General features: G+C 44.3%; 1 protein-coding gene and 1 non-coding gene across 5 annotated transcripts in view; one reads left to right on the top strand and one right to left on the bottom strand.

Annotated features, from left to right (window-relative positions):
- The first annotated feature begins 1,862 nt into the window (after nt 1-1,862).
- The window catches only part of LOC124612849 (neural cell adhesion molecule 2), a 609,158-nt gene continuing 586,260 nt past the window's right edge, over nt 1,863-24,760 (top strand). For all 4 annotated transcript variants that reach the window (XR_006979578.1, XR_006979577.1, XM_047141276.1 and 1 more), the window contains exon 1: nt 1,863-1,979. Coding sequence is in view for 2 of the 4 variants with exons in the window: in XM_047141276.1 (XP_046997232.1) it covers nt 1,936-1,979 (44 nt within the window). In the remaining 2 variants the exon portion in view is untranslated. The remainder of the gene's footprint in view (nt 1,980-24,760) is intronic.
- Trnat-ugu lies at nt 9,794-9,867 on the bottom strand. Its single transcript has one exon. It is a non-coding gene; the product is annotated as a tRNA-Thr (tRNA).

The raw sequence follows: 24,760 nt of genomic DNA, 5'->3' as shown, positions 1-24,760 counted from the left end.
TGTTACTGATAATGATGATAGCGCTTTACTCGTAAGAAGAACGGTGAACACAGTAAATTACTCGTGCTAAATGTAGTTTTGTGAAGTATGTTTACAAATCGAAGTACTTTAGCCATCACATTTCTGTACGTAAAACCACTGTCGAAGAGTGGGTACGATTACAGTGCCCAGAAGCTACTAAGCTTCACTCCAGAAATGAATAATCCCTTGGCGTTGTAACAAGCGTAAATTATTGAGGGTATCTTCTTGTGTGTCTACACTTTGTAGTTGACGCACTGTAGCTGTCGAAGATACCTTTGACAGATATAATGTGTCAATTATTAAGTGTGGAATTATCACCAAATGTGCACTATTTTAACTGTGCCAAGGCACAACGTGTTTATATGGACTATGTTAAGCCACACTATTATGAAAATTATTTATGTTCTACATTTGTATGGACCATATATGAAGGAAATGTATTGTTGAACCACTGATGTGCAGTGTGTAAGTATTCTGGTTTAAAAATGACTGTTTTTAATTCGTCCATTTGCTATGATTATTCTACAGTCGTTTCTTTGTATTTTTAGTCGTTTCTTTGTATTTTGTAGTTCTACCCTTGAAGATTATTGCAACAGCCGAAACCGGTGGAGGATAAACATAAAACTATGTAGCTTATGGCACAAATATGCTTTTCTCTCAACTTATTTAACAGCTGAAAACAATCATCTAGTGCCAATATTGAATGGGCAAATAAGTTTCTTCCTATTTCAGTCTCTGCTAACAACGATGGAAAATGGATTGACCTGTGGAAGCTTATAAAGAAGAGGCAAAAATTCCAGTGACCACATAAGAAACTACAAATAAAAGTTAAACGTGTGTGGTGAAAAATACTCTTTAATTTTAGCAAGCTTAATGCGAAAAAATCAATAATAGTTCGTAGCACATTGTATTCAGGCTACCTGCTACTATGTGAAAAACCCTCTGTGTACCGGCGAGTGGACAGTAGATTTCTATATAATAGTCGACACAAAGTGAAATCTATCACTATTACGTCTACTTGAAAATAATAATCAACTGTCTAGTTAGTCGATATTCAGAGTTCCTTCGACATTGTAGCAGTAAACCTGAACATAGAAAGTGTATTAAGATGACGTAAATGTGTTGACGAATTAAGCTTTCAACAAGAGGTAACACTGTGCAAATGTATCGTATTGAACTATTTCGTTTGCACAAAAATTGCGCCCTCTATTACTAAATGTTACGTATTTTATTTTCAGTAACGCACAGTGGTTCTCATATTTCGATTTTATTCACGTCAGAGAATGACGACATACTGACTGCTATAAATAATTATAGGTATGTTGTAATTGTGATAGCTTCCTGAGCAGGTTCACCGTACACCGTTGCAATTAGACAGTGAAATGCAGGTCACGTGTTCTCTCCATTGCTATTAGTTTCCCAGATGACAATGTTTTGATTGAAACTGGTAGCAAATAAAGGCTTATTTTACTAACAGCTGTTAGTGGTTCATAAACATAATCTTTGATTTATCCATGGGGTATACGAGGTCTTGGATGTTAAAAACAATGTTAAAATTTAGGTTCTACCACCGTTTAGAGCGGAAAAGGTCTAAATTTCTTCTAGTGGTCGTACATAGTGACAGGTGGCTGAGCCTACGTTTTAACATCCACAAATATGGCTTTCTTAAAATTTATAAAAATTATCTACTATTATAAAATTTTTCCAGTTAATACACAGCTCTGTGGGTTAAAAGCTCTTTCAGACTAACATAAATGTATTTAGGCACCTGACGGAAATCTACACGACCAAAGATGTAATTCCTTTCTCTCTTTCCTTGTTGCAGTTCCCATCGTGGATGTCCAGGGTGTTCAGAACAAGAAAGTAGCACTTCCGTGTGATATCGAGCCACGCAACAAGGAGGACCAGGTCTACATGGTGCTCTGGTTCAAAGAGGCAGACGGTGAACCTTTGTACAGGTCTGTATACACAGCGTGGCAGTTTTGTCTACTACTGCATGCAAAATCAATTGTGTGTGTCTGTGTGTGTGTGTGTGTGTGTGTGTGTGTGTGTGTGTGTGTGTGTGTGTGTGTCCCACTCAGTAAATGTTCTCAGCATGAAACTTCCTGGCAGATTAAAACTGTGTGCCCGACCGAGAGCTTCTGTAAAGTGTGGAAGGTAGGAGACGAGATACTGGCAGAAGTAAAGCTGTGAGCACCGGGCGGGAGTCGTACTTCGGTAGCTCAGATGGTAGAGCACTTCCCCGCGAAAGGCAAAGGTCCCGAGTTCGAGTCTCGGTCGGGCACACAGTTTTAATCTGCTAGGAAGTTTCATATCAGCGTACACTCCGCTGCAGAGTGAAAATCTCATTCTGTTCTCAGCATGCTTTCATAGCTTCTTTTAACTATTCGCTTTCCCTTCAGATTGCATATTTTCAAGGAATACTTCATCGTAATTTTTCTTCTTGCTGTCCTTTATGATTCGAATTACACAATCGTAAAATGTTAATCTGAATAAATTGCGCTACACGTGTTATTATTTTCTTAAAGCTGAAGGAATATTTCAGTTAATAAACAGGATCTGTTATGAGAACGAAGTCTTTCGCGAGGATACTGTGGTATAAATCATCCTCGGACTTATTTTCGCACCACTTTCAGACTAATACCACGAGCTTTACGAAGAGGATGGAAGTAATTGTCGAAAGCTCCTGGTATTATCCTGAACTGACGCAGTAATAAGTCTGAGAATGTTTTATGCAGGATATGTTATGGAGTAAATTGAAGGAAAATAAATCTGGTGTCCCTCATCAGTGTAAATGCAGTACATCCTGGTAGGGAATCAAAAAATTAATCTTTTTAATCGCGTAAATTGGCAGTGTTGCTTTTTTTTCTTCCTGTCTCCCACTCCAGCCTTCATTTTCTACCTCGACCCTGCTCGCTACTCTTTTTCAGTTTGTCTCATTCCCTCTCTCGTGCTAACCAATCGTGCACAGAAGTAAGAACGACACGCACTTAAACACTTAACGGGGCGTCAGCAGGCTATATTTCCTTTAACGACAGCATATGAAATAAATAATTAAAACGTACTGGCATGATGTGATACCACTGGCTCGAGAGAGCGCTCATAAATTCATTTTTTTCCCACCGGAACACGATATTTTTTTGGACAAATTTTAAACAATGACTAAAGCCAGATGTGGCCTGATTCCTATGTGAACAAAAATGATGATATCAATAATTTCAGTCGCCTCCTGACAACTAACAACATACGGAATCATTTCCCGGTTAACAGTTTGCTAACAGGGATGTGAAGTTTTGCTGTAGTTTGGCTTGGTCTCAAGTTGGCGCTCTAGTAATTCGTCTCCATTTCCAGTAGTTTTACGCGTAACCAGTAATAACTGTAAGAGGGCTTGCGCTGTAGGATAGCTTTGTGCGCCTCCGAACCGACGGCCCTCGCAACACTTGATGGATGAACCCTGCGACAGAAGATTAACGAGATGGCTTGCACCTGAATGGGATTACCAGCAGTCGATTTGGACAATTGATCATTCACTTAATGTCCATCTGAACACGTCTCTAGGTTCCTGTTATATTCCTACCGACAACTGACAATGTGAATGACTTCTTCGTGTGACACTGCTATCCGGATATTTATGATCAGTTGTAATAACATACTACGTTATGTGTAATTCAGTGATTAGTGTCTACTTAGATTTTAATGTAAATTAGTGCTGTGCCAAACTTAATAGATCTTGAATGTATCAATTACATCGAGTCAGAAGAAGTACTGACTCTGTCTCTTGTATCGTTATTGTTTTTTTAAAAACGTACCTTCACTTTGTTTATTGCCTCTTTGTTGGACAAATTCATCAGAAGCTGCTATCTTCCGCGTTGCGTATTACTCTGTTATTCTTTGACTAATGCTTTTGTTAGCACCAATTCATTTTTCTAAATCAAATAAACTATTGAATCTTGTTCTTCGTCCAGGCTCTTCTTCGATTTCTGAAACTGTCTAGAGACTATTGTGGCTGCGTTTCTCCCTCTGTTTCCGAAAGGAAGGAACCAGAATCACAATTACAGTGCTTAGTGAGCTGGTGATGAAACGTTAGAAGATATCCAGGAATGATGATCGTAATGTAAGTTTCCTTAAGTCGTACCTCCAACCCTTATATTCACATTGTGGGTTTTAATCATTACGGCATAAAAGGATTTACCATCACCGAGTCGAACTTAATCACTGATTTTATATCATGAAACAGATTAGATCAAGAGCCGTAGGTATCCAGTCCGGTGGAATAAGACCACAAAATAAGTCGTTATGAAACACAAGCAACTATGGAACCTATAATATTTGAGTAACAGGGATCACCCATTAAACTACTTTGTATGCAATAGTGTCAAATAGTTAAGCTTAACCAACAAACGAAAGCATTCTCGTAAACAGGTCTCCGATTTGGCAAGAGGCAGGGCATCCGGCCACTCTGTAGCAAGTGCCAAATCCTATCACAACGATGCAGATCACGTGTAGGTGAGGAATAAATGCAAGAGGAAAGAAGAACAGAAGAAGACATTATTTTTAGATTACAGGAGTGTCTAGTAGGCTCCCACATATTCTGAGATGTTCTGAAGCCAGAAAGGTCCACTTAAAAAGTAACAAAACCGGAAATACTCTTCCGAAAAAACAAAAAAATTGCTGTTGTAAGTGGTTACCATTACCTGCCATACTAGTATGGCTTTGTCATGGCATGCATGGTCGGCAGCTAGTTAGTCAAGAATTGCAGTGGCAGTTTCTCATAACGATTTGTGTTTGGGCCTGGACAAGTCTTTGATGATGGTTGACGGGTAGCAATGTGTTTCCTCGCTATTAACAAGCAAATTCTCTAATGGGTTCACATCCGTATAACACGCTGTTCAGTTCATGCTTCCAATATTCTTGTCTGAGGGAAATTTGCCTACGACACAAGTTCGTTGCGAATGGTCTTTATCTTTCATGAGTAAGGGGGTTGTTATTCGTGTATTCTAGTTATTTGTGTTAGCATGTACTTACCGAAGTTGGAAAACTGCAACCGTTGTGGGTTGCTTCTTTACACTGTCTCCTGCTCTTGAAGTGCGGACAAACAGGGATGACCTTGTAGATCTCCCATTACTGCGACAATACGTACTGTACCGGTATTGGTCATTAAATTGTTGAGTAAATTACGTCGCTACACAACGGAGCGGTAATAGTGGCGAGACTCTTCCTGAAGATGACATTGAGCGGTTAAACTCTGACCTAGAAGACTAGGGCCACAAACGCTTACAGCAGTTACGTAAATTACGAACTCATTTACTCCATTAACGTGTGAGTGTTTAACGAATAACAAAAGACTTACTGAATAGCTTTGCGTGTACGGAATAATTCCTTACCGAATGATCCACGGGCACTTTCTCTATTTTCCAGTATAGCGCAGCGTGTTGTTCCGTGCATGTACACCAGCCCTGCTGATGTTAGGCAGTCGGAGAAGCATTCCAGAACGTTCTTTTTAGCGTTAGATGTGCTGAATCGTCATTTTTGATTCATGACACAGGCATATTTCTATCAGTTTGTAAGAATTGGTGGTGTACTTTCGGTTTCAACTGAAGCTGTTCATTTAGAACGAAAGAATTTGTGGCGTAATAACCGTACAAGAAGCACAGCAGTGGCGGTTGTTATCAACATTTAACTGATTCAGCTGCGGGGCGCACGATGTTATTCGCATTAAGCTCTGAACTTAACGTTCATGGTTCACTATAATCTGCTGCTCTTTGCCATTCAAGATCGTATGGCTACGCAGTTTGATAGTAAACATTAGTCTTTCTTGAATAAAACTAGAGGCCTTAAGCAAACATATTTACTAACATATATTGTAAATATGAATGGCACATATTATATTGTCCTTATTTCCTGTATGATAACGCAATATAAATTACGGAATTAGTTCATGTAATTTGTTATCTTTGTGAATCTCATTCGAAAGAAGCCTTAGTCAAGAGCAATCGAGCGTCAAACCTGTTTCACCTGCAGAAACTAGTTGTTCATGCACCATCGATGTCGATATCGTTCCAGTTTTCGTATACCTACCGAAGAAGCGAGTATGTGAACCATCAGTCGACAAATGGCAGCACTGGATCTGTGCATCCGTTCAGTAACTACGTTCAAACATATTTCGTAGGCTGTATGTAGAAAATATGAAATATGAGAAGCGAATGGATCGTAAGAACGTTTTATGAAGATTTCTGTCATTAATTGTTGTGGATTGCATTAACTCGTGCAGCGAAGAAAGCTTCCGTTTCAAATTCTGTATAGCAGACTTTCCTTTTCCATGTACTTCGTGAGACAAACTAAGGGATACCTCTTCAGTCAGGTTTAGGACCTGACGCTGGCCTATAATTAATGGCTGTGCCAATATTTCACATGAAAGCCCCACAGCTGTTCTGAAGAGGACGTAATTACGATGGTGTGGATAGACCTGCAACCCCTTACTCACATCTCTAACGTACTGTTTATCCTCAGTAAGTGTTCCTATTAACTACACGCTGGTTTTAGAATTTTCCGCTGAGCGACTGTTAAATAACAGTGTCGCGGGTCAGCTACTGTTAAGTGGTGTCACTGGTGTTCAAATGGCTCTAAACACTATGGGACTTAACATCTGAGGTCATCAGCCCCTTGACTTAGAACTACGTAAACCTAACTAACCTAAGGACAGCACACACATCCATGCCCGAGGCAGGATTCGAAGCTGCGACAGTAGCAGCCACGTGGTTCCGGGCTGAAGCGCCTAGAACCTCTCGGCCACAGCGGCCGGCGGTGTCACTGGCGTCTTACGTAAATAATGTGTACGGGTGTGCATATGTTATTGTTCGAAGCGGCCTTCTGGTAGGCAATGTCAACTTAGAAGCATGCTTGTCATTAGTGACGTTTTGTCAGTATCACTCAAGGAGTGTAGTTTCTCTCACAACGTCTCGAAGTCTGGTCTCCATCAAAGAAAATGATTTTGAAAATATGTTTCTGTTATTTGGTGGTGTACAGATGGTATTCATTTCTTGAAATGCGATCTTTTTTCACTCTAGTGTTCAGATGGTAGCAGTAGAGTTGAAGGTAACTTCACGGCTCAGCCCACTTCATTTTCCCCCTAAACTCGAACATCATTGCAGAGGCTCTCTAGCTGTATTGGAATAGCATCTCACCGTCGAATGAAGTGGGGATCCTACCCGAAACCCAGGTATAGGTGCTTTAATGGAATGAAACTGTATGGTATCAGAGACCTTCACAAGTCGCAGCCATCTATGATGTATATATTCAGGCCGGCCGGTGTGGCCGTGCGGTTCTAGGCGCTTCAGTCTGGAACCGCGTGACCGCTACGGTCGCGGGTTCGAATCCTGCCTTTGGCATGGATGTGTGTGATGTCCTTAGGGTGGTTAGGTTTAAGTAGTTCTAAGTTCTAGGGGACTGATGACCATAGATGTTAAGTCCCATAGTGCTCAGAGCCATTTGAACCATTATATATTCAGACTGAAGCAACGATAGAAAATTTGTACCGAGGCTAGGATTAGAATGCAGGTATCCGGCTCGGTACGCCGATACGCATTTCTTTTGAGGCCGAGGTGCTATTTCAGAATGACTGAAGAGTCTCTTCAACGCTCTTCGATATAAGCGGGAATATCAAGTGAGCTGAAGCGTGACTGGTAACTTAGACGGACGAGGAAGGTGTCCTAGGGTAGTCCCTGCAGTTGTACAAAACAACTGTGCCAGGGTGGCTCAGTGTTTAGTGCATCTTGTAACGCGCCCGGGGGTACAAATGGGGGTGGGGTCCCCTAAACTGGTGTTTTCATTTCTGGACCATTTATTGACCGTGTGCCCTGTCCACACCACGTACCTGATAATCCCGCGGCGGTCGTATTGTCCTGCTATACACTGCTGTTGGCTTGCCTGAAATTATCTATCGAAATATACAGGCGGTTTAGGGGACCCACTCAACGTTAAAACACAACACTGTCCTATGTCTAGTATGAACATCTATAGTCTGAGACGATATGGAAACCACAGGTTGCACTGTTTACACTCTAAATGTTTATCCCAATTAACAATATTGATGATTAACAGTCCAAAATATCATTCGGACGAGCGTAGGCGTAACCGACAGGACGCGGGTGATTGTTCACGATGCGGAAGCCGAATTATCGCACGACAGTTCTTACGCTCGTCACGCATACACAGATATCTGGTACCAGTTCTCCTTGACACTAGTAATGATATTTTAACACTGTTCGTATAGTTAGTTTTTCAGTTCTCAATTCTCACTTGTACGAGCGTGCGCGTAACCGTCGCGGCGCGGCTGATTGTTGATAATGCCGAAACGATGATTGAACGCACGTCCTCACGCTCGCTACAAATCACAGGAACTTGACTGCACTCTTTTATGGTAACTAATTTTTACTGATTGACATCAGTTCATTCTGGGAGACAGAACACGGCGCGGATGATTGATACAGTACTGTACGACACGCAACGAGAGTATACACAATATACTATCGGCGGCACTGCTCTTTTTTAATTACTTCTTAACGCACTTTCCTCTGAACTATTTCCATATTTTATCACTTTAATATAACAGCCCTTGTAGCAACACTTCAACTTCCATACTATCAATGCCTCTCACATGCAGAGCTACACACTAAACAACATAACAGTTCCGTGTCCGGTGCTCGACTCTACAGAAGCGGCTGCCCGCAAAGGTACTCCACAACTAAGCCAGCGATATGACAATACGCTTACGATCTGCCTAGCGAGTAGAAGATCCGTGTTAGAATCCTTGCCTTGCCACAAATTTTCGTTCGTCGCTTCATTTTACATATATACTCTCTGTCTACCTCCCCACCACCCACGCCACACACTCACAAACGCACGCGCATTCGTATTGCAAACATATGGCAGAATCTATACAACTAATTTCCTTTAAAATAATTTATCTCCTAGAAGGTTATATTCATATGTTAATAGACACACTATTCGCTGTAAATAGTGTGTTAAGTCTGTTGCAAAATTGTTGTCCAGAAAGCATTAAGTACTGTCGTAACTGGGTTATCGTTTGTTACTGCACTGTGCTAACGAAAGTTATGTGATCGATGTCCTGGCCGCACCACAGTCAGAGAGGGGTGAGTTAATCAGTTGTAGCCGATAGAAGTGCCGTCTGAACCTTCTGTGCTTAAATCGCGTAGCATGTTAATAACAACTCTATTACGGAGTTCACGTCCGCTCGATAAGTCTGTACCTCACATGCCAGTAGGTGAACCCCCCCCCCCCCCCACCCCCCACCCCCCTTCATCACCCGTCACCATCGCATAACATGCAGACGCCTATAAGTAAACGACGCCTTGAAAGTTTCAGAAGTGTACAAAAATGGTTCAAATGGCTCTGAGCACTATGGGACTTAACTTCTAAGGTCATCAGTCCCCTAGAACGTAGAACTACTTAAACCTAACTAATCCGAGGAAATGACACACACCCATGCCCGAGGCAGGATTCGAACCTGCGACCGTAGCCACCCGGGCCAGCTTCAGAAGTGTCTTCAGTCACGTCTGAGTGGTGGTCCAGATCCTTCCCATGTTCATTGGAAAGGAAATAATATATATTTTTTTCTAAGATGGTATCTTTTCTTTCGGACATGTCCGAAAGAACAGATACCATCGGTGACCAAGCAGCTCGTTAGAATAAAATTAGAATGAAATGAACACCCTTCGCTGCTTACAGGCGTTGACATACGTCAACGGGGACAGTCCCCGACCGGGACTCGAACCCGGGATCTCCTGCTTACATGGCAGACGCTCTATCCATGTGAGCCACCGAGGACACAGAGGATAGCGCGACTGCAGGGATTTATCTCTGGCACGCCTCCCGCGATACCCACATTCTCAGCGTATTGTCCTGCACTACATTCATAGTGCCCCTGCCCATTATACTCATTACTCGTGGCGCGTTGCCGACTCCCGTAAGAGTTCGGGCACTGTTTGTGCATTCGCACAGAAGAAGAAGATGGTCAAGTGGCCGGTGTGCCTTAATTATATATATTTACTAAGATGGTATCTGTTCTTTCGGACAATACGTTGAGAATGTGGGTTTCGCAGGAGGCGTGCCAGAGATAAATCCCTGCAGTCGCGCTATCCTCTGTGTCCTCGGTGGCTCAGATGGGTAGAAACGTCTGCCATGTAAGCAGGAGATCCCGGGTTCGAGTCCAGGTCGGGGCACACATCTTTCCCCGTTGACGTATGTAAACGCCTGTAAGCAGCTAAGGGTGTTCATTTCATGGAAATGTCTCTACAAGTTGCGGATGCAATGGCGTATGCCCTGATGGCGAATGCTCCTTGTCGTAGCTGCAGCCTGCAAATTAACCTGAAGCGGGCCGGTGCTTCAGCAGGGGCGCGGTGAGTGGGTGTATATCGGAGCGGCTGCGTTCGACGTCCGGCGGTCGGTGCACAGTGCAGCCCGGCGCGGCGTGGGCGACAGCGCAGGCGCCGCCCAGCCGCCCAGCCGCCCAGCGTACGTGCTGCCGCAGCTGCCACGTGTGTAATCACATTACGGCCCGGACAGATTACCGGCATTAACCAGTGTACACAGAGATGCACTGCAGCCCGTCACGGCGCCGGCCGCCCTACGTTGTCCAGACCCACCACCGCGCCGCGCCGCGCCGAACGGCTCTCTCTGCTAACTCGTCGTGCTGCCGACACCGTGCTTGATGCTTTCAACGTTTATAGGGATCTCCCAAGCAAACGGCTCCAATCGGATGTCTAGCCCGATGCTTAGATAAACCTTTAATGAGCGTCAAGGCCGATTAGGAAAACACCATCGTTACTATCTTTGTAAGTCTCCATCTCCTTTAATCCTATCGGAAGAAAAAGACATTCGCCGGATTTCACGATCGTTTCATCGGCAGTCAGTATGCTCTCTTCCGAGAGGGCATCAAGACTCATACCAGTAGCTGCTACGAAGTTACTGACTTGATTCCAGAAAAACAAGCCGGCCGGAGTGGCCGAGAGGTTCTAGGCGCTACAGACTGGAACAGACTGGAACCGAGCGACTGCTACGGTCGCAGGTTCGAATATTGCCTCGGGCATGGATGTGTGTGATGTCCTTAGGTTAGTTAGGTTTAAGTAGTTCTAGGGGACTGATGATCTCAGAAGTTAAGTCCCATAGCGCTCAGAGCCATTTGAACCACTTGAACGAGAAAAACAAAAACTACGAAAAATAAAGTGATGTTCCAACATAATGGAGGATAGGACCAGCCACTTGGGTATGATATATTTTTATTTTTTCCATTTCCCGTCACAGTTACAATAATAGTCACTTCTTTATGGCGAATAGTTTCGGACCATCACGTCCATTCAAACCGAAGCTTTGTAATCACACAGTCCGTCAATGAACATTTGAATAACAAATGTTCATATTCGTCGTTGGAAATCATTACGTGAATAAAAAAGGCCCAACCGTGCCGACCTACTGCCGTTTCATCCTCAGCAACCACGCGTCACTGGATGCCGACAAGGAGGGTCATGTGGTCAGCACACCGCTTTGCCGGCAATTGTCAGTCTTCGTGACCGGAGTCGCTACGTATAAATCAAGTAGCTTCTCAGCTCTGCAGACGCGAATGCAAATGCTAGCCAACCCCGACAGCGCTTAACATTGGTAATATGACAGCAGTCAGTGTTATACTTCGGCAAACCTTGCGAGTATGTAATATGATTTCCTTCCAGTTGTCCGCCCCCGGCAGCTGAGTGGTCAGCGCGACAGAATGTGAATCCTAAGGGTCCGGATTCGATCCCCGGCTGGGTCGGAGATTTTCTCCGCTCAGGGACTGGGTGTTATGTTGTCCTAATCATCATCATTTCATCCTCATCCACGTGTAAATCACCGAAGTGGCGTCAAATCGAAAGACTTGTACCCGGCTAACGGTCTACCCGACGGTAGGCCCCAGTCACACGACATCTATCTCTCCTTCCAGTTTGCTGCGTTCGACTGGAAGGAAACCATACTACACGCTCATATAAAGTTTACACTTTGTAGTCAGGTAATGATTTCTAATGACGACTATGAACGTTTGTTACTCACATCTGTGTGATTACACTTACTTTCAAGGCTATGGTTTGAAAAAGGACGTGATAATCCGAAACTAGTCGCCAAAAACGAATGACTATTTTCGCAACTGTGACAGATATTGGAAAAAATAAAAGTAGAAATAATGTGACCTATTCATCTAATTCTAATATACCGTGTTTCGAATCCAGATCGAACTGTATAATTAAACGAAAGTGGTGAGGTCCATTCACCTCGAGGAAGAGCGCGTACTAGGAAGGAGGGCAGGGGACTGTCATAAGCTCACCAAATGAAATAAGAAATCCGCCCTCCATAGGAGCACTGTGGTCACTTTGGGGCACTGTAAATGTTTAGAAAGGCTACCTGGCGGTGTATGTATGCCAGTCGCTTGTATGGAATCAGCGCTGTAAGGTGGATAGACATGACACAATGGCAGGAAAGAGCTGTCGTGGCTGGATGAGCTTATGATTATACAGTAAATTTGTTTGCCCCATTTGGCTGTCTCTCCACGCGAGCCTACAACGAATTGCTTACCACTTACAACGGGCACAGGCCGGAGACGAGTCTCATGCCCGGACAATGGCAGCCGCTTCCAGACTAGACAACAGCGGCCGCTGTCAGTGAAACCTCCTCCTCTTCGGCCAGTTTCCGAGCGTTTGCGAACAGAAATGCACGTAATAGAGTTCTGTCATCGGGTCCCTAGCGAAAGCCTATTGCTCACAGGCTCACATAAAACTGGACGTCTTCATGGATAGTGCAAGTCTTGCTAAATGACCAGACAACACAGAAACTGAATAGCAGCTGATTGAAAGCATGTAGTGTGGTCTGACGAGGTGCAATTTTGGATCTTTCCAAATTTTGTGTGTACTGACAATGAGCTGCGACCTTAGGTGGAATGGTCTTATAATACAAATGGTAGGAAAATCCGATGCTAGGCTGAGATTCATTCGGACAGTCTTAAGCAAATGTAGAATCCACTGAAGAAGTGGATTATAAAACATCGTTCTAACGGTTATTGACTCTTGTTCATCGCTCTGGGATCCTTACCACGTAGAATTAACAGAAGAGCGGCAAGTTTCGTCACGGAATCGTTTAATAAATTCGAGAGCGTTGCGGAGGTATTTAACTGACTACAGCGGCAGTAGCTACAGGGGAGACTTCCTGTATCACAGAAGAGGTTACTCCTAACATTCCGAGGGCTTGCGTTAGATGAAGTGTCCGGCAAGTTTTGTGAAATGACCATGCCATAAAAATCAGAGAAATTAGACCTCACGCTCAGCCTGACTGCGATTGTCCCAGTCAAAGTGACCACCATTACGCTGAATGCATGGTGAACACTTTTGGACTAATGGTGATCAGTTGACATAGTGACTGTCATTATCCCGATCATGGTGAGATCCACTAGCTCGAAAGCTTGGTATTCTTGAACAGTTAGAAAAATTGATGCGCTGACCTTGCTCAGCTCAAATAGTAATGTAAGATATTCTGGAACCATAGATGAAGATCACAGGCAGAGTCCATATTCCTAGATTTCCAGAAAGCTTTGGACACAGTGGTCCAATGCAGACTATATAGGAAGATCCGAGTGAACGGAATATATTCTCAGAAACGTAAGTGTCTAAAACACTTTTCAGCTGATATATCCAACAACTGTTCATCAAAGAGAAGGGTATTGTCAGGGGTGTACCATGGAAGTACCTGTTTAACAGGATCGCTCTGGTTCTCCATATACGCAAACAATCTTTCCTATAGAGCGAGCATAAACATGCCATTGTTTGCTGATGAGGCTGTAGCGTATGGAAAAGTGTCATCATTGAATGTAGGAGGATACAGGATAACTTGTTTAAAGAATTTCTGTTTGGTGTGATGAAAGGTAAGTTGCGATAAATGTGAAAAAAATGTAAGTTAATGCACATGACCACGAAAAAGTCTTGTAACGTTTGAATACAGGATTATTAGTGTCGATTAAATATGTAAGAGCAATACTGCGAAGCAATATGTGATGGAAAGAGCACATTAGAATGGTAGGAGACAAGGCAAGTGATTGATTTCGACTTAATGGGAGAATTATGGTAACGTGTTGCTCATGTATAAAGGAGAGCGCATACCGAACACTAGAGTAGGCATTCTTGAATTCTTCTCGAGAGTTTGGGACACCCATGAGGTCCGATTATAGGAAGACATAGAAGCAATTCAGAGGTATGCTGCTAGATTTGTTACCGGTGAGTTCGATCAGTATATGAGTACTTCGTAAATGCTTTTTGAACTCAAAGAGGAATCCCTGGAGGGGAGCAGACACGCTGCTGAGAAAGGTTAGGGAACCAAAGATTGCTATAGACAGTAGAACGATCCTACTGCAACCAACGTTAATTCCACATATGGATCAAGGAAACAAATCAGGGCTGGTATAGAAGGAGATAGACGTTCATTTTGCTCTCACTCGCTTTGCAAGAGGAACAAGAAATAGATAACTAACAGTGGTATAACCACCATGCACCTTACGTTGCCTCGTGGTGTATGTATATTATGGAGATGTAGATGCACGTAAATGTATATGTAAGAGAAAGTTTCAGAACAAAAATAAAGTGTTAAGTGGATCAGACTGAGGATAAAGTTCGCAGACGAAGCAGTCCGTCTGGAAACAACAGTTTATTAGAAAACTGTTGAATGGAATAAACAAAACACAGAGCTCACAGTAAAAGTTAGAGGTAGACAAACTAAAGACCAAAGTGTTGAAGGGTAGTAGAAGAGTGCACGAATTGCTAAATGTCAAAATTAGGGAATACAAGACACTGCAAAACAGTCACAGTAATGTGAGTTGCGCAAACAAAGAAAGAATTTAAAAGTTGTCATTTTGCTTTCCGCCGCTGGAAATTTACTTTGCAATTTTGAGATTAAGCCAATGTCAAGCTTTAAAATAGCAATCTTAAAATAAAATTCTAAGGGCTGAAAACAAAACGAGAACTTTTAAAAATTTATGGAAGCTGTGGACGTATATTACAAGGAAATAAAGATTTCTTCAATAAAAGAGCTCCAATGGTATAAAATATTGACTTTGAACTAAGGAACGTCATTGATTGAAATCGAATCAGATGTCAGGGAAAAAAACCTAGAAGAAACAACTTATAACTGTGCTCCACTTGTGTTTCAAAATCTGTCACAGCATTTTAAAATGCGTACTGAAGAAACACAAGTAATAATGAGGGAAAAGTGTGTTAAAACTAAATTAGTGAAATAGGAGCAAGTCACAGATACTTTTGCTATGGCGTACTAGAACAGTTTATCCGCCACTGTAAGGAATAAGAGGTATAAAGTATAATTAAATCATTTGAGGCCCATCTAGAGGGCTGTAGGTACGTCGATATGAAAAGTTGATAAAAAAAGTTTCATTTGTTCCTGAGAGAAGTGCATTCTATTTCTCAAAGACTACGAGGAAACCATTTGGCAATATTAATATCACTGAATGAGAAATTACTTTCGGAAGCAATGACCGTAAACAGATCGCGCTCATAAATCTTCATAAACCAAATACCGTATGTTTAAATCACTGAAAATGCAAGCTGTTACACGGCTGAAATTGTGAAATATGTTTCCATAGGCAATATAAACTCGGTAGCTGAAACTGCAAGTTAAACGAGCACACTTTTATACTCTGTAGTGCAGTGGAGACCAGGTTTTCCGAGCGTGCAAGGTCAGCCACTCGCTATTGGCAGCTGGACCATCGCGGAGTGAAATACTCGCTACGGGGATAATACTTGTTCCCCAAGCGATGAAACGTGCGCGCCGGCGGATATTATTTTCCGGTCTCCTAACTGCACCGGGAATTGTGGTGGTGTGGACGAGAACAGGAGGGGGGGGGGGTTGGAGGGAGGGGGGGAGGACGAGGAGCGGTAGAGGGGTGTGGGGTTGGAGGCCTGCGCTGGCGGATAAAATATTCGCGCCGAGGCTGTGCGCAGCCGGACGGCGCGCTGGGGTGGCGCAGTTTTCAGCGGAGGCAGATTTAGGGCAGCGCCGGTCCCTGCAGACAAATGGCGGGCGCCGGACCCGGTGCTCTTAATGTGTCGGCAGCGGTCGCGGTCGTGGTCGCGCTCGTGGTCGACGCCGATGGGTAGCGACATCTTCCCAGGACTTAGCCCGACGATGGTACTTGTCCGCCCTCCAACGGAGTCTGTTGCACACTCCTGATTCGTATGATGCTGTCCAACTTTATGAATTGCCGAAAAAAAATGAGTGCACCTGGAAACACGACGTCGATTTTGATCCGATGACGGCATGTTCCATCCGGGGAACTTAGATAGACTGATAAAGGTTTCAGTGTCGTTTACGAACAGCTAGCGTAGTGGCTTATCTACCAGAGCGCCATATGTGTTCACCCTTTAACTGGGAATGTTTACAGCCGGAAGGCTCAATGTGTTACAAACGTGTGTGGCCGGACGGAGTGGCCGAGCGGTTCTAGGCGCTACAGTCTGGAGCCGCGCGACCACAACGGTCGCAGGTTCGAATCCTGCCTCGGGCATGGATGTGTGTGATGTCCTTAGGTTAGTTAGGTTTAAATAGTTCTAAGTTCTAGGGGACTGATGACCCCAAAAGTTAAGTCCCATAGTGATAAGAGCCATTTCTGAAAATGTGTGTGAAGGAAGCAGGCAACTACTCGACGGGGACGCACGAGTGCTTCCTAGAGCCAAGTGAGCGAATTTGAGAGGGGCCTTCCGAGTGGTGGGAGGGTCCTTTCGGACAACTGCCACACATGGTGGACGTGCTGCGTCAGTCGTGCAACAATGCTGACGGTCACATAAGCATTCTCACATCCGTAGATGATCTTCTGTATGTTCGAACCGCACGGATGCTCACCAGAAACGTCGTATTGTAATGACAGCAGTGGCAGATTGTACAGTTACCACAGTCCAGGTAAGAGCTCAGACATGGCAAAAAGAGCTGTTGCGAAACGGTTATTACCAGTGGGATTATGGGCACCTAGACCTCTATGTTGCAGTTGCACCACAACACAGACGTGCAGAGCTCGACTTGTGGCGTCAGAGGATCACTTGGGCGATATAGAATGGAGCTCCCTGGTCTTCATCGATAAAAGCAAGTGATGGTCCTTTGGTCGTACAACGTAGACCTGGTGAGTGCTACCTCGTAGAGTGCATTCGTTCAAGACACACTGGGGTGTGATAAGCTACAACTCTCGCCCATCTTCTGGGTTATTAGGCCGCACCATGATTCTTCTAAAATGTTCGACGTTTCGACCCCCTGCTGGGATCTTCCTCAGGATCTCTCTTCTAGCAGTAGTGGAAACCAAAAGATCCTGAGGAAGATGGAAAAAAAAGGTTTAAATGTGTGTGAAACCTTATGCGACTTAACTGCTAAGGTCATCAGTCCCTAAGCTTACACACTACTTAACCTAAATTATCCTAAGGACAAACACACAAACACCCATGCCCGAGGGAGGACTCGAACCTCCGCCGGGACCAGCCGCACAGTCCATGACTGCAGCGCCTTAGACCGCTCGGCTAATCCCGCGCGGCTGAGGAAGATCCCAGCAGAGGGATCGTCGAACATTTTAGGAGAAATATGACGCGGCCTAATAACCCAGAAGATTTTAACTTCAGTGACAACGGCCACGATAGCCTGCAGACGTACACAACTCTCGTCCATCTTTTGTGTTTCTGGAGGGGAATGTAAACGGGACTCTCACTACGTGCAGAACGTTATAGACTTGTCCTTTTTCCTTCTTGCAACAGGAAGATGATGTGTCGCTCTAACCCGATAGTGCTCGCACACACATTACCCTTGAAACTCAATATGCTCTGCGATACGTGCAGTTAAGTTCCCTGGAGAGCATTGCCTCCGGACTTGTCTCCAATCAATCACCTGTGGAGTATGTTGGGACGAGGAGTAACTCGTGCGACCCGTCAACGAACTCTTACAGAACTACGTGAACAGCTCGAGCAGTTGTGGCGTAACGTATCTCAGGACAGTATTCGCCATCTTGTACGATCGACTGGATGCCAGAGTCAGCGCCTGCGTTGCCTCCTGTGTTACATGTTTGTGATGAACGATAGGAAATCAGTGTTGGATCCACTACTGTTTGTCATGCACCGAAAGGTGAAATAATGAAAATACCACAACTCTTCTATTTTAGTAGGCTACACTGCGAAACACAATTAAAGTGTCACTTTTTCGACACCTCGTAACTTTCATCCCTCTGTGGAGGTGCAAAAGCGTGAGGCCTGCGATGTCACACTCGGTCACTCCGTCACCTCTGTTGACGCACGTTACACGTCCCAAGCAGCCACTAGCACATGGCACCGTCATTTTATTCAGTATGTGTTAATCTTCAATGTCGCAATCTCCCCCCCCCCCCCCCCACACACACACCCGTGATCACATTACAGGAGGGCGCGACGGAGAAGGGTTGGAAGAGCACAAACAGCTTTTTCTGCCTCTGCAGAAACTGGGGTCACATTACACTCCCTTGGCGTATTTAGTTTTTGTAGATCCGTCGTATAGATGTGGATGCGGGACTGTGGCTGCACAATAACTCATAGAAAAAGGATACCAACAGCCGTTATTCTTCCTAAAAATATCTTATTATTTAAGCAAGTAGTTTCGATGCTTCCTTAGTGCCATCTTGGCACCTATCCGAAAAACGAATGGAAACATCCAAAGACTGGCACATATAGAACAGGTACTATATATCGAATTAGATACCGTGGAATTTTATCTATTCGACGTGTACGCGAAAAACACACGACAACTGACGATGCCCCTATCATACTTGGCGATAAAACTAAGCACGAACAAGACTGATGCACACTGGTTGACGGTACACCTGTCACAGAGAAGTGAAACCATTTTCTCACCCGCCAATGGTGTACCTCTGTAGGAAGTTACATTGTCTTTCGTGAATATCTTCTGAGTGCTTGCCAGGCGGTGAAATTATGTTCCACAACAAGACTTATCTCGAATTTGTGTAGCGCCACTCATTCCCAAGATACAGGAATACGAATATATCTGTTAAATTCGTATGGCTTTGCTTTATTATTCGGCTAGCTGACCCACAAAATCTGCAAGCTGCCTCTCTTCGAATGCAAACATGCACATTTTATAGACAGCATAACGTAAATGAATGTCGATTTACATACCAACTTAGATATTTATGCTGCTGCACACCATTCGACATACCCGAAGATCAGTAGATAATTGCTCCAATATTTGCGAAGAATTTTACCGTTCAGGCAGGAATAAACTTTTTTGAATCATTCATGTCACCGCTATGTAAACGGAAACTCTCAATCTTAAGTACGTTTCAACTCCATGTTTTTTTGTCAAGTTTGTGAAATGGTAATGTCTTTAAATTTGGCTCTTCTTTGTTTTAAAAAAAGGTATTTTATCTCTTGGAAAACAAAGAAACAAACTTACAAAGTTTGTGTCTTTATCACAATCTACTAGAAAATTTTTGGCGAAATTTGTGAGACGATCAAAATACACTCCTGGAAATTGAAAAAAGAACACCGTGAACTCATTGTCCCAGGAAGGGGAAACTTTATTGACACATTCCTGGGGTCAGATACATCAGATGATCACACTGACAGAACCACAGGCACATAGGCACAGGCAACAGAGCATGCACAATGTCGGCACTAGTACAGTGTATATCCACCTTTCGCAGCAATGCAGGCTGCTATTCTCCCATGGAGACGATCGTAGAGATGCTGGATGTAGTCCTGTGGAACGGCTTGCCATGACATATCCATCTGGCGCCTCAGTTGGACCAGCATTCGTGCTGCATGTGCAGACCGCGTGAGACGACGCTTCATCCAGATCCAAACATGCTCAATGGGGGACAGATCCGGAGATCTTGCTGGCCAGGGTAGTTGATTTACACCTTCTAGAGCACGTTGGGGGGCACGGGATACATGCGGACGTGCATTGTCCTGTTGGAACAGCAAGTTCCCTTGCCGGTCTAGGAATGGTAGACCGATGGGTTCGATGACGGTTTGGATGTACCGTGCACCATTCAGTGCCCCCTCGACGATTACCAGTGGTGTACGGCCAGTGTAGGAGATCGCTCCCCACACCATGATGCCGGGTGTTGGCCCTGTGTGCCTCGGTCGTATGCAGTCCTGATTGTGGCGCTCACCTGCACGGCGCCAAACACGCATACGACCATCATTGGCACCAAGGCAGAAGCGACTCTCATCGCTGAAGACGACACGTCTCCATTCGTCCCTCCATTCACGCCTGTCGCGACACCACTGGAGGCGGGCTGCACGATGTTGGGGCGTGAGCGGAAGACGGCCTAACGGTGTGCGGGACCGTAGCCCAGCTTCATGGAGACGGTTGCGAATGGTCCTCGCCGATACCCCAGGAGCAACAGTGTCCCTAATTTGCTGGGAAGTGGCGGTGCGGTCCCCTACGGCACTGTGTAGGATCCTACGGTCTTGGCGTGCACCCGTGCGTCGCTGCGGTTCGGTCCATAGTCGACGGGCACGTGCACCTTCCGCCGACCACTGGCGACAACATCGATGTACTGTGGAGACCTCACGCCTCACGTGTTGAGCAATTCGGCGGTACGTCCACCCGGCCTCCCGCATGCCCACTATACGCCCTCGCTCAAAGTGCGTCAACTGCACATACGGTTCACGTCCACGCTGTCGCGGCATGCTACCAGTGTTAAATACTGCGATGGAGCTCCGTATGCCACGGCAAACTGGCTGACACTGACGGCGGCGGTGCACAAATGCTGCGCAGCTAGCGCCATTCGACGGCCAACACCGCGGTTCCTGGTGTGTTCGCTGTGCCGTGCGTGTGATCATTGCTTGTACAGCCCTCTCGCAGTGTCCGGAGCAAGTATGGTGGGTCTGACACACCGGTGTCAATGTGTTCTTTTTTCCATTTCCAGGAGTGTAGCTTATCATTATCTTCAACGTATCGAGATTGATTGAGATACTGGTCATGCGTTTGTCAGTGACGTAATCGACACGGTAGGCCATGGAATTACTCTTTAATTTAATATTTGTGGTATTCTAGCTCAAAAGAGACGCAAGCTAAGGTGTATTCCGTTGGCAGACATTTGGTACTATCATTTTTCAGTTAGCTTAGCTTAAGTTGTGACTGAGATTCATTTAATAATTTCTGACGAAATGTAATTTTTCTGAAGAAAGTTGATTTTGTATTGCGTCCTGTACGTGAACTGGTACCATCTTACACCGAATATATGTTCCCTTGGGTTAAACTTTCTGTCTCTTGAAACGTTCTGGCAGTAGTTATCTAGCTGCTATAACTGGAACTGCTCGCATGGCATTCGTTTCACAACACTTCATTTAAATTTCCATACAGACAAAATATAAATTTAGCACCTCCTGTCTTGATGAACTCCGCCCCTGTAGCTGATGTTCGTTCCCTGGTACTGCTATAATAATACTGCTCAAAAGAAGAAATTAATGTTTTTAAGCTGGTAATAGTAATGTCGTAGTTCTTGAGCTAGTGTGTTTAGTGTCTCTGTTTTTATGTCTGTGAAGCACAATATCCCGAGAGGCGTCGACTACTCCCACAGCGTTTGTAATTTCGTACACGTAGACAAGTTACTCTCGGCTGCCGACTCCGACGTCCTATACAAGCTTGTCGTACATTGCAGTTCATCATAGAATGTTCTGATCAAAAATAAATACGCGAAATTACCTTTGAAATGCACCTGGCTGTATTATGGCTGTTACTAAACTCGATATTAACGTTACATACCGCTTCTGAACTTCAAAAAACACAAATTATACAATATGGCGGCTAGCAATGACTGTTTCATTGCACACACCTCGTACACGTCCTCCAGTTGTTCTGTTTCGCGACAAAGACCCGTCACTTTCCGATTTTCTTACTTTTATTCAGTCGCCATGGAGCAACGCTTAGCCAAGGAATAAATATTTCGCCCACGCAGGCGAAACGCGTCACCTCGCGATACATATTAACTTTAAACCGATCGGCTACTTCCTATGAATTTTACTCGCTAGTACGGGGCAAGGGATTTTATACTGCCCTTGGTGAAAGGAACGGTATAGGGTGCACTCAGCCTCTCGCAGGTAATTGAGAAGCTAATTTAATGAGATGTAGTGGATCTAGAAATTGGGAAGTAGGCGAAACCACCAGGGGAGCAGTGCGCCGACCACTTGCACGCTCATACCACATCTCCATGACGCCTCAAGGCAGAGGTTGACGTGGCGGATGGCCGAGACAACCCTTGAACTTTAAAGGCCTGACCAGGAGCTCGTTTGTCTTAATGAAGCATTTTACGGATTACTTATGTCAACAAATTAGTCTGATCAGCCAATTCTGTTCTGATAAACAAAATAATTGTTGCTGCCAAAACGAATTAGTTTTCATACATGTAATTAACGAAGATGACAAAACGGTCCTTCATCATTTTGTGGGTATCTTGTAACTGTTTGCTCGGGTGAATGTAAAGAAGAAATTTCGAAACGCTTTTGGAGCGAAATCGTTGGGATATTCATCTCTTATGTTAACGACCCTTCGGTTTACACACATCAAACACACTTAATTCTTTTTTGAAAAGGAGACGAGTATGGTATTAAACATACGTCGACAAAGGAATTTATAAGTAAACTGGTGAAAATTTTCAAAACTAAATTTGGAAGCAGTTTGAAAATATTTGTTCTAAACAACTTCTGTTTTATGGATAAAAGTTTAGAAACTCGTACTACATGAAAAACAGTGGGATTACATACCTACCAGTTAAAACATATTTTTACTGTTATGTGAAGTCATCTGTAAATGGTCAGCATGCAGATGCACTTTAATATGAATTAATTTAATTGCTTATACACGGTGTTTCGCAGTTTCTGTTCTCCTAGGGGATGTAGAGGGAAGTTTGAACAGAAATTTTTGACAAGGAAATCATGCCCTTAACACACTTTTGGCTGTACAATAAGTCTGAAGATCGGATCGCTTTCAAATCTCCCGTCTCTAGGGTCATAGACGGGGAAGACAGCGCCGTCCTCAGTCCCTGTTGTAATTATGGCACCATGTATCGTTTTCGTCCGACTAAAACAACGGCTGCGAGAAACTGGTGCGTTCGCAGCTAGCAGGGTCAACTGCCGTGCTCCACGGATGCGCTGCACTCTCGACAACGAAGGACGCCTTTCATCACATAGAAGGGAAGCGGACGACGAGTACTCGAAACACTGTCCACGCCACAGATTACTGTGGAGAACGCAGGTCCAGGTTCTTTGGCTCCGTAGTGTGCGTACCATTAGGTGGGAATTTTGAAAGTGATTCTATTTACAGACTTTCTATAGGAGAACGTTACATTAGCAGACCTCGATTATTTAGCAAAAGCTGTGTACCGAGGCTCCGTCTACAATCCCCCTCTACGGGCCCTAGAAACCTAAAGTGTATGAGTCATTTCATGTCACTGTAATATATAACACAAATCAGTACTTTGCCACATAGACGAAACTGATAGGAGGATTAAACTGAAAGTCGTGAGCAACCCATTGTTAAATTCCAATTCCAACAATGTAACAAAAGTGAATGCTGCATGGTATTCTACGGACTTTCAACCTTATGGTGCCACATTGCGACGCCATTACCGTCTATCACTTGACCATAGGCAATACTTGCAAAATGGTGGACATTTGCGTTTCGTTTAGACAGTTTTTTGTCACTGAACTGCTTCTTAAAGAGGGAAAAACAGCTGCTACAGAGACGTCTGCTTGGGTGCTAGCAGTGTTAGGAGAGGGGTGAAGCATTTTTTGAAAGACGAAAAACAAGTGTCCAAGATAAGCCTCGCAGAGATTGGCCACGGGCTGCCTTATCGGAACGCAAGAAGGAGAGAGTCGGCGAGCTCATTAAAGACAGGCGTGTTGTGACAGTGAACGAAATCGCTGATAACCTTACAATGGGACACAGTGCACTGCAAGAAATAATTTCAGGCTTAGGTTGCTGAAAAGTTTGTGCTCGTTGGGTCTCACGTTCATTGACCGAAGACCTCAGACTTCAGAGAAGAATCATCAGCCATAACCTTCTTCAGAAATTTCAAAATGAAGGTGACGATTTTTGACGAGTTTTGTGACAGACGATGAAAGCTGGAAATGAACAGATGCAAGGCCAACAGTACGTCAGTGTATAGCGTTTGAGTGTTTGGTGGAAGCAACTATAACAGATTAGCAATGGAGCTCCGACTGACAACGTTCCCTGGCACATCACTCACCTTGTGCCCCAGGCGTCGGACTTCGTCTCTTCTGCAGGTGTTTCGTTGCCTAGTAAGGACCTGGTTTACAAATGGCTCTGAGCACTATGGGACTCAACTGCTGAGGTCATTAGTCCCCTAGAACTTAGAACTAGTTAAACCGAACTAACCTAAGGACATCACAAACATCCATGCCCGAGGCAGGATTCGAACCTGCGACCGTAGCGGTCTTGCGGTTCCAGACTGAAGCGCCTTTAACTGCACGGCCACTTCGGCCGGCGAGCTGGTTTACAAAAGGGACAATAGGGAAGCTGCATACAATGAAAGTCGGGGTAATTTGACGAAACATATATTCAGAAATGAACACATACATTCAGAGGTAGCCCTGTCACATAATCATACATTATTACACAGGGAATGTAGCCGCAGGGCAAGTATACTAGCTGT

Source organism: Schistocerca americana, chromosome 4, assembly GCF_021461395.2.
Source record: "Schistocerca americana isolate TAMUIC-IGC-003095 chromosome 4, iqSchAmer2.1, whole genome shotgun sequence".
In the NCBI taxonomy this organism is placed as follows: Eukaryota; Metazoa; Arthropoda; class Insecta; order Orthoptera; family Acrididae; genus Schistocerca; species Schistocerca americana.
The sequence above is the reverse complement of the archived record's forward strand: the minus strand, read 5'-3'. Positions and strand labels throughout refer to the sequence as shown.